The 15,978-nt window shown below is 38.0% G+C and overlaps 1 protein-coding gene across 1 annotated transcript in view; it reads left to right on the top strand.

The window, feature by feature from the left end:
* The first annotated feature begins 340 nt into the window (after positions 1-340).
* RFX6 (regulatory factor X6) overlaps positions 341-15,978 on the top strand; it is a 33,587-nt gene continuing 17,949 nt past the window's right edge. Inside the window, exons 1-6 of the mRNA XM_063153339.1 lie at positions 341-888; positions 1,568-1,580; positions 2,426-2,566; positions 3,832-3,893; positions 10,601-10,678; positions 13,288-13,315. Of these exons, the coding sequence (XP_063009409.1) occupies positions 341-888; positions 1,568-1,580; positions 2,426-2,566; positions 3,832-3,893; positions 10,601-10,678; positions 13,288-13,315 (870 nt within the window). The remainder of the gene's footprint in view (positions 889-1,567; positions 1,581-2,425; positions 2,567-3,831; positions 3,894-10,600; positions 10,679-13,287; positions 13,316-15,978) is intronic.

Raw genomic sequence — 15,978 nt, forward strand, 5'->3', positions numbered from 1 at the left:
AGGGGAAGAGGAGGCAGGGAGGGGAAGCGAAGGCAGGGACGGAGACACCTCCCTGCCGCCGCCGCCCCTGCGGGCCCGGTGCAGGCGGAGCCCCGGGGCGGGCGGGCCGTCCGTGCCCGCTCGGAGCCGCGTCGCCTCCCTGGACGGCGCCCTAGGGCACACCTGCCGCCCCCGCATCGCCTCCCCTCCCCTTCACGGCGGCGCTTGGCCGACACGGTCTCCGGCCGCGGCGCAGAGCCCCGGCCCACGCCTCAGCCCCCTCCCGGCCGCTCCCGGGCCCTCCCGCCGCCCATGGGCGCCGCCCGCGCCGCGCCGGGGCAGAGCCGGCGCCGCTGAGAGCATGGCCAAGGGACCCGAGCAGGGGGACGCCTTCCTGCACCTCCCGGCCGCGCAGGCGGCGCCCGCCGAGGCGCAGGAGGAGCGCTACGCGGGGCTGCTGGGGCCGAGCTCGCTGCCCTGCGCCCGGGAGGCGCTGCCCGAGCCGCCGCTGCCCGCCGGCGTCAAGGCAGGTAAAGGTGGGGGGCCGGCCCGGTGTCCTGCTCGGGCTCCGCAGGGACGCGGCTGTCGGTCCGTCCCTCAGCCCGGCACGGCGTCCTGCTCGGGCTCCGCGGGGACGCGGCTGTCGGTCCGTCCTCAGCCCGCGGCGGGCAGGGCGGCGGGCGGGAGGGGCGGCTTGTGGCGGGACCGTAACCATGCCCTCGGGCCTCTCGTCTTGTCCCCGCGGCGCCCAGAAACACGGCTCGGCAGCGAAACCCTCTCCTCGGAAGAAGAGGATGCGGATGCCCGCGACGGCGCGCTGACAGCCGCCGACCAAAGCCCGTGTTCGAAGAGGAGCATCACGCAGATCATGAAGGACAAGAAGAAGCAGACGCAGCTCACCCTGCAATGGTAGGGCTCCAGAGAGACCCCGCTGCCCGCCCTGGGGGCTCCGGGACCGAGCCGTCACACTCGGAGGGACCCTTCTCTAACAGCTGAGCCGGCGAGGAGGGCGACATCTCTTTTAGAGAGAATTTGTATTTTTGGGGTGTTTCGTTTGCTGGTTTTTGTTTTCTGTTTTTCTTTTGCGGGTTTCTTTTGAATGAGCCTCATCTACAAATAAGGACACCCATCCCCAAATTTCTGAGTTTTGAAATTATCGAAGGTTTGTCACTTAATAGAAGTCTTGGTCAGATTCTCAAGCTGTGTGGCTATCAATGAAATGTATCATCAAAATGTAGAAGGGAAACATTATTTAAGAATTGCATTTGTGAACGACTGCTTTAATTATCCTTTAAGGCAGTGACAGTTAGATTTTCACTGTCTTATAATGCATTTCTTTTTCATTATGTTCTCCCATCCCCTGAGGCCGTAACTTTGGTTTGTTTTGTCTGGGGAAAAAAGTTAAACAAATAAGAGGTCAAATTCTGCAGACATTAATTGAAAAATGTTTATATTAAAATACACTTGAAATTAGGGAGAAATTATGTTGAATTAAATGGGAACTTAATTACAAAATGCACACTGTCAATATTTTTTCCTTCTAGATGAAAAATTAGACTAATCCAAATTATTCCGTTTCTTATTCTAGTTTACTTCTGAGTGTAAATAGTTAAGGATTTAAGTCTGGTGAGTCACTGCAAAATTATTCAATATGCAGCTCTTACTACACAGTATTTTCTTACAAATTTGTGTAATTGGAGAAACAAATTTATTGCACATCATCCCAGGAGTAGTGAAAAATGTAAAATGATAAAGAAAAAAAAAAACCAACAGGACAGAGAAATACCCAGCAGCAGAACCAAGGGTTCTCTTCAAGTGAAAACAGTCAGGTTTTTGCTTCGGTTTTAAAAATTTTACTTTAATGACCATCACTCAGCACTTGTATTCTGCAAACTGATTGGGAAGCTACATAGAAATTCACCTTCTTTAAAAAACACTGTTCTTTGTTTTTCCCACTGTGGTTTGAAGCATTTCCAGGTCCAGAGCGGAAATTAAAAAGCAATACAATGAAGAAAAGAGACATTAGCTCAGGTGTTGAGGATACTGTGGGACAGAAGATGCAAGTCCAGGCCCCTGGTCTTAAATCCTTTCAAAGGACTGACTTAAACTGAGGTCTTTCATGTCTTATTTTCAAACTAAGGCTGGCTCTTAGGTGATGATAATTTAGTAATTTAAATAAAGGGAAAAAGTCCAGACATTGAAAAAGACTCATTAACAACAGGCGTCTGGCTCCAGATTTTCCATATTCTGCAGCTAGCCTAAGTACCAAGTGTGGAGTCTGTCTGTAGTGCCTGTCATGTTCAGGAGAAACTCACCTGTGTGCTCTGAAGGAACTCTTCAGTAAAATTAAAAAAAGAGGTACAAGCAAAAAAAAAAAAAAAAAAAAAAAGAGCAAAACTGGGAAATGCAATCAGGAGAAATGGCATGTTGCTTCTTACTCTGGCAGTTTCTTTCTCTACACAGGCTGGAAGAAAACTACATTGTATGTGAAGGAGTTTGTTTACCAAGATGCATACTTTATGCACATTATTTAGACTTCTGCAGAAAAGAGAAGCTGGAACCTGCCTGTGCTGCAACTTTTGGGAAGGTAATAAGCAAATGCCTTAATAATTTGTTAGATCTGTTGTTTGGAAGAGTCACAGTTCAGTACACCTGTGTAAGAATTCTTCTGAAAGTAACATGTTTTCTACTGCTAATGAACATGGAATCAGACTAACTATAACTACACTGTCTCCTGTGAAGGCATTTCTTAACATCACCTTTAGGAGATTGAAGCTGAAATTCCTTTTGATTTATTATTGTTTTTACAAAAAAAAAAAAAAAAAAGAAAAAAAAAAGGCATTCTTTCTGAGTGCTTCTTTTCTTTCCCTTTTTGTTCACGTTCTTTCCACCAGATCTGACATGGAGGACACTTACAATTATACTAAAGGCAGTGTAAGGTGAGATGTGACACAGGCAATACTAGTAGAAGGGGGAAAAGAAGTTAATAACACAAAGAGCTTCCAAATGAAAAATTGTTGATTCGTTCTCTTTTCTACCCTTCTCTACAATTAATCCTGAAGTGATTTAATGTAAGAGAGATGTGAACTCTCCAAATTAAATCCTGAGTGTTTAGTGAAACAGGAAACCAAAAATGCTTCAAGGTTCATCTTTTTAAAGCAGTACTGATCTAGTAATGGTTTATACATTGCAAAATGCATTAATTTAATTAAATAATGGATTTAATGGATTTTCTGGTTCATAAAATGTTAATTTCCTATTTTATTTCTCTTGAACTGGATATATGAAAAAAGTGGATATCTAATTTTCATATACAGTTTCAATATAAATGAGAAAGACAATAGGTTTCATTTAAACATTATTTTGACAGTGATCTGTCTATTGGATATATCTATTAGATCTACCTCTATTACTGAGTTAATTTTTCAGATCACACTTTCACATAAAAAAAATAAATTTCATTCTTGTTGTTTGTCTTTGAAAACAGAATAGCTAGAGGGCAGAGTTTCCCCTGATTTTGTTTGAATCTCTGAAGAAAAAATGCAGTTGTACTTAAGGAGCTTGAACATAATAGGATTCTGGTGAAGAAAACTAGATTTTAAAATGTAAAAGTGAAATCAGAAAGGGAAAACAGGTGGGAAGGCTGGAGATAGGCAACAAGGTGGACAAGGATGGAAGAAAGCCTACAGTGTGAAACATGGCCTAATCGTTTATGTTGTGTCATAACTCAAATTGAAAAATGACAATTCATTAGCGACCTTAGACCATATATTTACACTACGATTTTTCTATAAACAGATTGCTAAGAAAGTTTGCCAGTGTTAGAAATTAATGCCGTTATTTTCTCTTCAGACCATTCGCCAGAAATTCCCTCTCCTTACCACAAGGCGGCTCGGAACAAGGGGCCATTCAAAGTAAGGCACAATTACCTGTGTATCTGCTTATAGAACACATTTTAGGAATCATCTGTGTTTCCATGTCTCCTTAATATGTGCTAATTGGCAGGGGAGTTTATTCAGATGGTACACTGCACGTGATAACTTTCATGTACATGTTGAAACTGATGCTCAAACTCAAGCATTAAAGTTTGAAAACACTGCTGCATAATTTTTAAAATTAAAATTATAAAGATTCTAAGTCTTGTCATTGCATTTATAGACCCATGCATATGTTGCAAATATATGTCAAAATATTAGATATAAAAATCATTTATAATACATGTTTTTTTATAGCTTCTCATCTTTCCATAAATAGTGATTTTATTTCTCCTTTGCAAGCCTAACAACTTTCATTGTGTTCTCTATGTAACAATATGGGTTCACCTAAATACACCACCAGAAAAAGCATTGTTTTAAATTGAAGTTAAAGTATACTTCTGCTCTTTGTTGTGGGTATTTTATAAAACTCTGAAAAGTACACCATCTATAGTGCAGTCGTTTCATAAATAATGTATCCTATTAATTTGTATATTTGATCTGTAAAATATTAGGTTGTAGGAATAGATCATAGACAACTCTATATCACCTGGTGCTAAGGTTCTGAAATTATGCTTTTGGCCATGAATAATTTAGTGTAAAACTGTTGTGAAGAGTGGTAATAACATATTCCATCACATCCATTTTGCTAATGAATAAGATAGAAAACCAGAGTAATGATAGAAATAGGAGAAACTCAAAACATTCTGTTTGTTTGGGAAAACTCTTTATTTTGATCTACTTAGCCTTGAAAGACAAAGTTACTCTTGTCTTTCAGTAGTTTATAAGCAAAACTCAAAACAAAAGGAGACTGAAAAGTAAAACAACTACAAGACTCGTTTTCCTAAGTGCTTTGCAATATTCTAGAAATGTCTGAAAGATAATTTTTTTATGGTCATAGTTTTGGGTAGTTATTAAATGTTGTTATACTTGGTTTTCTTCCTGCCTTAGAAATACAAGAAATAGCTAGTTATTCCACCTTAGTTTAGCTGAAGAATAAATGAGATGTCATTTGTGAACTTTAGGTTTTGTTGCAGAAAAAATGAAGGCGGGGAAGAATTTAAATTCAAAATTTTTGCAAAGACATTCTGTTTCTTGAGCATGCCTCAAGCATTTATTTTAAATAACCACTAATAAAAAATAAAATCCAAAGGAAATACTGTCTTTGTAGAACATTATTCCTTTTTTTGATTTTTTTTTTTGTTGGTTTTAACAGAGGATAGTTCTTGTGTAGTGTCTCTCGCAGTCTTACAAATTTGTAATCATTTCACCTCTTTTAGGAGACAGTACAAAGCCTGCAATGTATAGAGGAAAACTGGAACTGAGGTTCATATCTGTTTTTGTAGGTGACCTATAGATGCTGAGTAGAGGTGTTTTTAGGAGAGCAACTATTAGAAAGGTTATTTATTAGGGAAAAGAGGGATTTTGTGTATTGTCTGCTGTGGTGAACTTAAGCTGTGATTACAGGCATAAGATGATGTAGACATAGCTTTGCTGCTGGTTTTCTGCTTAAGATTTTAAGAGATCTGGCATTCACAATCTGTGCAGGAATATTTGACAATGTGCTAGTTCATCATTGCTGTGGTGAATTCTTAGTCTGGTACATAACCCAACATATTTGGTGAACTACTTAGTTACAATGAATGAGATAATGCAAGGGAGAAGTCTCCCACATGCTCATTATATACTTGTTCTGACATAACTAACAGATTGACAGACAGGATCCAATGAGGATCTAAACTTCCAGACATGTCCTGTGTCTGCATGGTTTAAGCACAATAAGTCAACCTTTATTAAGTAAATGAGTATGTTTCAAATGTATATATAGCTACAAAATTGATTGTATTGGAACATGTGTCACTGTAGTCCTCTTTTCTCAAAGACATGAAACAATATTAATATAGAAATAACGTGTGCCCAACATTTCTTTGGCTGATTCCATATCCCTGTTGACCTTGTTGGTATTATGTGCCATATTTTCATATGGATTAACTGTTCTTGAACAATTTCCTCAAAGAACTGAGGCATCATCAGGTTTTGTTTGAACATCTGGCACTTGTTGTTCTGTATTTTTTCATCAGTTTTCCTTAGAGGCTTTTCTTATTCAGTTCTCATTTCTGCTAAGATGCTCTTACCTTGATCTTGCTGTGCTAAAAAGGACCTCACAAAAGACACAAATGACAATATTTCCAGTTCAGAGACCAAATATAGCAGCAAGCAGTCATATAGAAGTGTCAGTATGAATCTTAGAATTCTAGAGGCATAGAATGATAGAATGGTTGGGGTTGGAAGGGGCCTTAAAGATCATCTAGTGTAACCCCTGTGCCACTTTATACTCAGCCAGGTTGCTCAAAGTCCCATCCAATCCAGCCTTGAACACTTCCAGGGATGAGAGATCCACAGCTGCTCTGAGCAAACTTTGCCAGCACCTCAACACCCCCACTGGAAAGAATTCTTTCCTAATATCTAATCCAAATCTATCCTTTTTAGTTTAATGATCTCTGATAATCAATTTTTCTATCTGTGGTGTTGTGGGCCATGTCCCTCTCAGAACTACAGACTTGCTAAGGAGCAAATGAATTTCTGATTTCACCAGGTAGCAGTTAGTCACACAAATGTTATTTACAGAAGTATTTCCATTAAATTAATATTAAAGTTAAGGGGACTGTTCATCAGTTTCAATAAATTACTAGTTCTTCTCTTTTTATGTTAGCATGGACTCCAAATGTTACAAGCTGTTTCTGAGTCACTGGGACTAGTAGGAGAGTTGTTACTAGCAATTAAGTAATATTTTCAAAGCACAGTAGTGTAGTGACATGGTATTATTTCTGGCACTGCTATCTTTATTACCATATAATGCTAGCAAGAGCACTATTAGCACTCAGTATTCCCAGCAGTGATGTTTTATATAGCAATATTGTCCTGGAGCTCTGATCATTGTCCAGGACTCCAGATGCTGCAAAAGCATAAAAAGGAAGAAGACAATTCTTCTCCAATGGAATAATTGTTTTTAAATTTAGAGAAAAGTTAATGCTCTGCAAAAAAAAAGTGCCTTCCTGGATGCTGCAAGCATACACAGCAATCTATTGTTAGGGCCTGTCTGTGATCAGAAGAAAGCAAAGAAAATAATTTCCTTTTCCCATCATCTTCAAGGTGGTGGAAATGGTTTTTCTCCCACTCTGAAACAAGCTGTTTCTGACATCCTCATGAGCATGAATTGGATTTGAGGGAAAGCTCCTGCACTAACATATGGAATACTGTTGCTGTTGTAAGGCACGAGATACACAAATGTTAGTTCTTCCTCAGTTCCCAAACAGCATTTGTCATCTCTAATTCAGGGCAAAGGATAAACTTAAAACTGAGTCTGGTGATTCCTAGAATTCAAGTCAGAATCTCTTTCTCTGTGTTTACATCCAACAACCCGTTTGTGCAAAAGTGTCAGTACTTAAATTCATTTAAACATTTGGCCAAGAAAGTCCAACACATTGGACACAATTTTGTTAACAAAATATGTTAGTCTCTCATGCCCACGCTAATCACTCTACATAGCTGAAAGTAAGGGAAATTTTCTGTTTTCACTCTGCTGAGTGAAAGAAGATGCAGCACTATAAATACTGCAAGCTGCTCTCTTAGATTAATGTTTCATCAGCAACAGTTCTCTGTTCTGAATCCACCTTTTTACATGGGTAATTTTGAACATACCGTGGTCAATGCTAGAACTCAGCTGTGACTTTCACAGTACACAAATCACCTGAAGCAGCTATTTGGGAAAACGTACAAACTGCTCAGTCCATACACACGGGAAGACTGTTTGAGCTCAAGTTACAATTTAATTTCTTTGTAGACTTTGATCAATGATGAATCTTAACTTTTATCCATCATGTCTGAAAACTATTATCTTATTTATTAAGAGTGATTTAGTGGGTTAATAAAACTGATATGGCAGCTGGCCCTGTGATAAGAAGTTATTGCAAGTCCCTGAACAGCTTAAGCCTATCATTTCCTTATCAGCTATCATTTGTGTCAGTGTATGCTAAAATCAGAGCTACAAGTTGGGTAGGAACATATGTTACAACAAACCACTGAAATTAAAAGAGAAAAGTAGTTCAGTTTGTTTTATAAAATGTTTGTTTCAAAAATTGAGAGTAAATTCCTTGTAGAATTAACAAATTCCTTTGTTAATTACACAATAGAAATAATAAATAGTAAAGTAAAAATATACTGAACATACACATAAAAATATGCACATAAAGAGAGGGAAGGCATTTGAAGATGTAGGTTCAAGATGTTGTCAACATGTCTGGTATGGGTATACCACTCTCAGCAGGGTGCCCAAAATAAGCTATTCAACTAATGGCTTGTAAGAGAATAATAGTCTTTATATCCTATTACTCTATGAAGGATGCCAGACAGAGCTTGAAAAGTAAAATTATATTATTTTTAATAGTTTCTCTGTTGTAAATGGAAAGCTCTGGTTTTTAGCAGTAAAAATTCAGCTGCACATTATTGAAGAAAAACAGAATGATACCTGCTGTGCCTTTAATACACACAGAATATGTACTGAAAATATCTATTCTCTACATAGCAAGATGTCTCAGTGAAAAATTCTGATATCCTGGGACATTGCAGAAGGAACAAGTATATCAAGTATATTGCCTACCATTGGATACTTGAGAATCTAATTCATACAACAGTTCCTGTTCCTTGCCCAAATATATTAATATTAAATTAGATGTGGAATAATCTAGGTATCGAATCATAACTTTGTAAAGAAGTAATGCTTCTCCTTGCCTCTGGCCCACTCCAGCCTCAACTGGAGGGAATGCTAAATTTGTGGTGAAAGTGTGAAAGTCTTTATTTTAGAATTTTAAAAATGGCATGTGATTGAAGCTGGGAGATTTAAACTGTTGGAATGAGGCATGGGCAGCTGCTTGCTCAAATGGCCAATGACAAATGGGCAGATAACATTGTTAAAGAAGCAGTCACAACTCTATTCTGTTTTTCGTCCTGTTCGATGGACACCCTTTGCCATATAAAGAGTACGTAAATGCTGTCATTTCAAAGAATCCATACCTGTATATTTTCAATACCTCTTGTCACAGTATGGAAACAGGGGAGACACTTTTAGCTTTCCTAGGGATTGACAGGTGCCACAGTGATCTAGTAGTGTTATGTAGACTCACCAGCCTCAGGAAAGCAGTAAAAGCAATGGTGCCGTATTCTGTCGTGTTTCTTGGCTGTAAAATCCCAAATGCACCCAACAGACTGTCCAGAAACAGAAAAATTATTTCAGCTGAGATTGTTGCAGCTACCTAGGCTAGGCAAATAGGCAAATATATCATCCTAATGAACATTTTCTTAGGCATGATTTGTATCTAATGCCTTTAACCAGCTTTGTAAATATAAAGCACGTGAGGGTTTTGGTCTTACCTGTGGCAGTTCCATACAGGAACAAACAAAATATTGTGGGTTTTTTTTTTTTTTTTTAGTGGTCTTCACCAGGAGGAGCAGAGATGAGATGAGATTAACAGTTTTGTTGATGCGTTCTATGAACTATTTGCTGGGGCTTTGTGTCTTAAGAATGTATTTCTTCAAGCTTTTGGGGAGTTTGAGTGAAATTGGTGCAATGTGTTGCAAAGTGGTACTTTGAAGCAGCTCAGTTAAACCAGCTGCCATGGTACTTTCAAGCTAATATTAGTAAAAAGCAAATGAACCTTTCTATTCCATCCATAACATTCTTAGACAAATTTGGTTTAACACAATCAGTTTTTAAATCTATTGAGTGGAATTTATAAGACAAGGCCTATCAACTTTGATAGATGAACTCAAGCAAACTTTGCTATGACCGCTAAGGAAAGAGCTGCCCCCAGCTTGCTCTCCTGCCCTTTTCTCAGAGGTCACTTATTTTGTAGCAAAATCACTGGAAAGTAGTAAGTAGCTACTGCACAGCCAGTTTTCTTAGCACCAACCCAACCTTTTTTCCTCTTTGCAAAGCCTGAGCAATAGGCATGTTTCCTTTCTTAGTCTCTATTTGGGAGCAGTAATCTCCAGGAGAGCAACAAGGGAGAAAATGTGGATGAGAAGTACCTAAATGGCTTAATAATTTAGAGTTAGCCTACAATCTGACAGAAGAATGGATGAACGACATATTATCATTATTAGCCAAAGGTGACTGAACACTAAGTTGTAAGGTGCACTTGCAAGCTATTTTCAATTGAGAAAGGCTCTGAGGGACTGTCTAAATGTAACGGTGGCAAGCGAGATAAAATGAACCTAATGGATCAAACCCAGCACCCTTTCAAACAAATGAAGTAAAGTGTAACAGAAGGCAGGTTAGGGAAAAAAAAATGTAACATGTTTCTGGGTTTTCTGTTCTAGTTACATTTTTCTAGTAAGAGAGAAAATATTTTAATTTTAACCATGGAATTTGGATCAAATCATGACAGTACTCTTTTCTACAAGACTAGATTTTGTTCCATGTCTATGAAAGGAATTGTTAGACCCTGTTTAGAAAAGTTTTCAGAAAGCATTTAAAATCAGTCTGACAGTTCCCTTTACTTTCAATTTGGCAGATTGGTTTACTTGTCACTCATAAATGCTCCTCTCTTTTTTTTTTTTCTTTTTTTCTTTTCTTTTTTTTTCTGCAGATATCACTATTATGGAATTGGCATTAAAGAAAGCAGTGCGTATTACCACTCTGTGTATTCTGGAAAGGGCTTAACCAGGTAAAATAATTTCTGAGACTTAATCAGTGAAGGTCTAGCTGTAATCTTCCCTTAGGAAGGTATATGTAGGACTCTAGTTTTTGTTTCTACCAGAACTAGAATTGCTGGTTATCTTAGTGCTTAAAAGGTTGATCTCTATATTTTGATAGAGTCTTCCAGTTTGACCCCACCACAGTCTTTGTAGAGCTGTCACCTTTTAACAGCAGAACATTTGTTCAAGTTTTTTGAGGGAGCAAAATCCCATTTCCAGAACACTTGCCTAATTTTGTTTGCCTGTGTGTCACCCTGTTCTTTCCCCAGGACAGCTTTCCATTATGAAATGTCTGGAGAATGGTGTGAAGCTGGCACCTGTGGGGCAGGAGGGAGGGATCAGTGTAGATTAATATTTACAGGTCCTTTGACTGGCTAATATCAGTTTAAACCTAACCCAGGAAGCTCTAATTATATTTATTCAAGAGACAGCTAGCAGGATCAATACGTTACGATAGCTGCCTGTTGGTTTGCCAAAGATTAATAGTTCGTAAAACAAATGTCTCTGTTCACATATGGCTTGAATGACGGCTTTCATTGTCTGTGGCAGTATACCTGGATAAGTGGGGCTCTGAGAAAGGAAAGGAATAAATGAGTTTATAATCACACATAGAAAATTCGACTGGTGGCAGATTTAGGTCATATCCAAAGAGACCTTTTCCAGGCAATAAGACAAGTGTATAAATTGAGGGTAATACTGCCAATAATGCTTTAAAGGGGAGGGTTCTCTCCACAGCAGTACTTAGGGTGAAATAGATTAGAATATTCTATTTATTTGTCCGATATGTATCCAGAGCTGTGGAGGTGTTGCTGGTACACAGTGTATTTTTCTTTCATAATACAAAATTATCTTGAACAAATTGTTCATTTTGTTGACTCAAAGACAGCTATTTTCTTTTAAAAGGATATAATAATTCTTACTCCTCAGCTTTATGTCAGGCAGGTACAATCTAGTAGCAATGAGTGCAAAGAAAGTGGAGCTCTGCAAAATTCCCCAAGGCTGGAGTTCTGAAGGTATATACTCACATGAAGATGGCATAGATACTCTCTAAGATTTTCAGGACTCACTAGATTCACTAATTAGGAACCTTTTATTTGTGTTAGGACCTGTATGAGATGTTGAATTTTCAGGGTCCAGCAGTTCAAGGTCCTCCCTATCTGAATGAAAGCAGAAGCTCAGATTCTCATTTTTCACAGTCTGGCCCACCACAGTAGCTGGGTTTTTCTGTGTGAAGAGAATGGTGCAGTTGCTTGGGGTTAAGAACAAGCTTCTGAATAATGAAAGAATAAGGCAGTGTAGGGATTCAAACCCCCAATTCCTGGCTGCTGCATATAGTGATCCATAAATCTCTCCTTTGCATCTGTTCTAGTCCTTGAGGCTCTGGAAGAGCAGTGCTAGCAGATGCTGACTCTCATTTTTGCTATACATGCAGTACATTTTGCTGAACATGTGGAAATCCAGGGTCCAAAACAAATACATCTGGCCTTGAAGTTAATTAGATTCACGTTGTAATCAGCTGAGCGATGCCTTCATTTATACTTAACTCTCAACATGCAAGGGAACTGTCTAGGTAACATATGCTGGATTGTCATGTGGTAGGAACTGTCAGGCACCTGTGCCAGGCCTGGCCAGGAGGAATTCCACAACTGCTCAGCCTCTGGATTTCTGAGAGAATCTCAGAGAGCAGGAAATAGCCAGGGAGCATCTCAACAGCAGGAAACAATGATATTGCCACTAATAATTATAAGACTTCATATTGCCCACAGTATCTTATCAGTTGGCAGCTAGTGGTACAGGAAATAGCAATAATCAAACAACATTTATCATTATACTGATCCATCAGAATCGCTATTATTGCACATTCTCTACTTTCATAGTTATAATTTAAAATGCTCTTTCTGGTTTCTGCAACAAAGGGTTGTCTGATAGTCCAATGACTTCATTGGCAATCTCTCAATTGGACTCCTAATAGGACGTTCACTATACAGCAACATATGTTTGCCAGTTAAGGAATCTTTTATCTCAGAAATGTATGTCATTAGATCAAAATAGTACTGTAGTGAAAAAGAATGGGAAATCACTATGATTTCTTAATTTTTCCAAGAAATGTAAATTTTTTATTTGTGTATATATATATATATATATATCTGTGTGTGTGTGTGTGTGTGTGTGTGTGTATGTGTGTATGTATACTTTTTCTACTCTGAATTATTAAGCTCCATTAAAAACTGCATGTATTTCCTTATAAAGACACTATGGACTTGCACCTATGCTACCTTTTTAGCTGTTTTGAAGTGGCAAAGATCCAAAAAAACCCATGAAACTGGATTTTATACTTTAGTGTTTAGTCAGTGGTCTTAATCTTCATGTTTTATAAGACATTAGTAAGTTTCCTGTTATCCCTAGGCATTTGAAAATCAGTGGAAGAAGTTAAGGAAAAAAAACTATTAGAAAACCCATAAAAAACTGTAATTGCATTTAGAAAAATGTGATAATTTTTCTAATAGATCATACATCTATATAATCTCTACAAATGTTCTGCCTAGGAAAAAATAATCAAATGTGCTTACTTTCAAAGGTTCTCTGGAAGCAAGCTAAAGAATGAGGTAAGTGCTGCAATCTGTTTCCTTTTACTTCTGTTATAATACAAGTATTATGTGACCTGTGGTTTCCTTCACATTTCTTTCTTTGAAAATTGCAACATTACTTTTCATTAAATTTTAGACTGCATAACCTTTTTTAACAAAGCTGAGTATTTTTTCCTCTAAATATTCAAAGAAAAATAAGATTGGAAAAGACCTTTTAGGGCTCCCATTGCAATCCAGTTACCCATAACTGTATTTAAGCAAAGGATCAAGCTCTAGCTTTATTGTTTTTACATGTTACTTTTGCAGGAGGCCTTTTTCAGAATCTCGTATGTCTGACTGAAAGCTGAAAAGAATTTTTTTTTTAAATAAACTGAAATTTATGCCTCCTAGTCAGTATTGCCTTCTTCTAGTTTTTGCTCTTCATGACATTTTGTTCTTATGCCTTTTGCTTGCTGGATGGGACAAACAGCAGCTTTGAGTAACTTCATATCAGCCTTATAGCCTTCCACTGTACTAGTTCTGATTTTACTATCTTTAGAGCAAAATAAATCATAAAGTGTTGTAAATGGTATGTTTCCAATTGCTATTGGAAATATCCCTTCTGATGAACCCTACTTCATTGGTTTTGGTTCTCCAGCCCCCCTCAAGTAGTCTACATTTTTATTACTGTATACTATGGTATAGTCCCTGTCATTCTGGTCATATTAATAGCAGAAAATTAGGGATTATTGTACATTAAAGGTTAAGGGTTGCTCACAGTATTTTTATTTGGTGCTGAGTTCAATTGGCATGGAATATCCTGCATCCATATTATTATCTCCTGAATCTGCAAAAGGACATAGGGACATCTCTGCTACATTGCCACAAAAAAATGTCTCTAATGTGCAGTACATGCTGAAATATGACTGGAGGTGTTTGAGATACTGCTAATTGGCACAGGCCAAAAGAATGCCAGAGGCCATTCTGAGTGATACTCTTCCAGTATTGCCTGGGAATGTTTCCTGACACCATTTAATTTACTAGACTAAATATACCTTCTGTGATCAACTGATACACAGCAAGCCTTTCACCTTTTTAATTTCCAGATAAGCAACTCCTAGCTGATAGCAGGCATTTTTATTTGCCCCTGAGAGTGTAGTTTTGCTCTATTGATTTTCATCCCCCTTATTACCATTATCTCAAAGCCATCCATGTCTTTCTACATGACCTCTTGGTCTTTCTCTGTTGATGATTTCATCAGCTCATGTCAACCAATTTGATCTATGAAATGGTCAGTCACATCAGCCCCAAGTCTGATCTTTGGGAATTTTCACTTCAATCCCTTTTCAACCCAGTAGTTTCCTTGTCAACAGAACTTGTTAGCATTTCAGCCAGAGTCAGTTTCTTAAATATTTTTACATTCTTTTACTAATCCCCACTCTCACCAGCATAACTGATCATTTCCCATGGTGACACCATGTCAAGTATTTTAGTGAGGTTCAGATAGATTAGATCTGTTGCATTTTTCCTGCTCAGATAATTGGCTATCTTATCAAAAAAAGATAGTGCTATGCCCCAACATATTCATGAACACTACTGAAGCATTCATTCGTTCAGAGTTTTGAGATGGAATATATTGGGTTTCTTTGGCATAAATGGATGCATATTTTCTTCCATCTCTGATGTGGCATTGGCAGTCTGCCTTGGAATTGACAATCCCACAAATCTGTCTTGTAATCTGTCTTGTTTCTGACCCAAAGTTCCTCTGTTCTCCCAGAAAAAAATGTTCACAGATAAGTTGGTGGAAATAAATGAGAAAGGGCACATCATTGTGAGTTCTTGATTGTCTAGCTCAATATTGTCTGAAATTATTCAGGCAGGTCTTAAGAGAAAAAAAGTCTTTAATGGTCAAAACTGAATTATAATAATCTCAGTGTACTGAAATTTTGGCATTATATTTTCATTAGTGTGAACAGGCAATAGATACGTCCTTTTTCATTTGCTTGAAAGAACATGCAATTAGGTATTCCAAAACGATTTACAACAATTGCATAAGGTGTAATTCTCAGTGGGAACTTAAAGACATTGAAAAGATGTTAAAGCACTGATTGTCTAAATATACAGAGTAAATGGCATTTGAATGAACACTTATTGAGTGCCAGGGACACTGTTTACTTCTGGTATGTTTTATCACATTTTCTAGTATTCTCTCTGTAGGGGGAGATATCAGCAAATTCTTTTATCTAAACCAGTTAGTGCACCATTAGAGTCTGCATGGTTAATTAGGCAGATAATATTACTGTCATTATCTTAATGTTAAATGGCCATTAGAAACAGATGGCATTAAATTGAAAGGGCAAGTGGCAGCAGGTTAAAATATTAAGCCTAGAACTGAGGCACAGTTAAATAAGTCCATTAGCAAGGTAAAAAACATTGCCGGTTATCTTCTCTAAAACCTCCCACCACAATCACTGCCTTTTTTTTTAATGAACAAATCCCTTTTAATCAGAGCTTTTAATATATTTAATGGGTAATTGCATAATAAAATCATTACAATTACTCCTGTAAAAAAAAAATACCCTCCTTATTGCATGATAGGCAATTATAACACTATAGAAGCATTGACATGAAGAAGTACTAATGTTTCTAAATTTCTGCAATTTCTTTTACTTAGAGCTTTATGTGTATTTGAATAGTAGATA

This window comes from Melospiza melodia, chromosome 3 (assembly GCF_035770615.1).
Source record: "Melospiza melodia melodia isolate bMelMel2 chromosome 3, bMelMel2.pri, whole genome shotgun sequence".
Classification (NCBI taxonomy): domain Eukaryota; kingdom Metazoa; phylum Chordata; class Aves; order Passeriformes; family Passerellidae; genus Melospiza; species Melospiza melodia.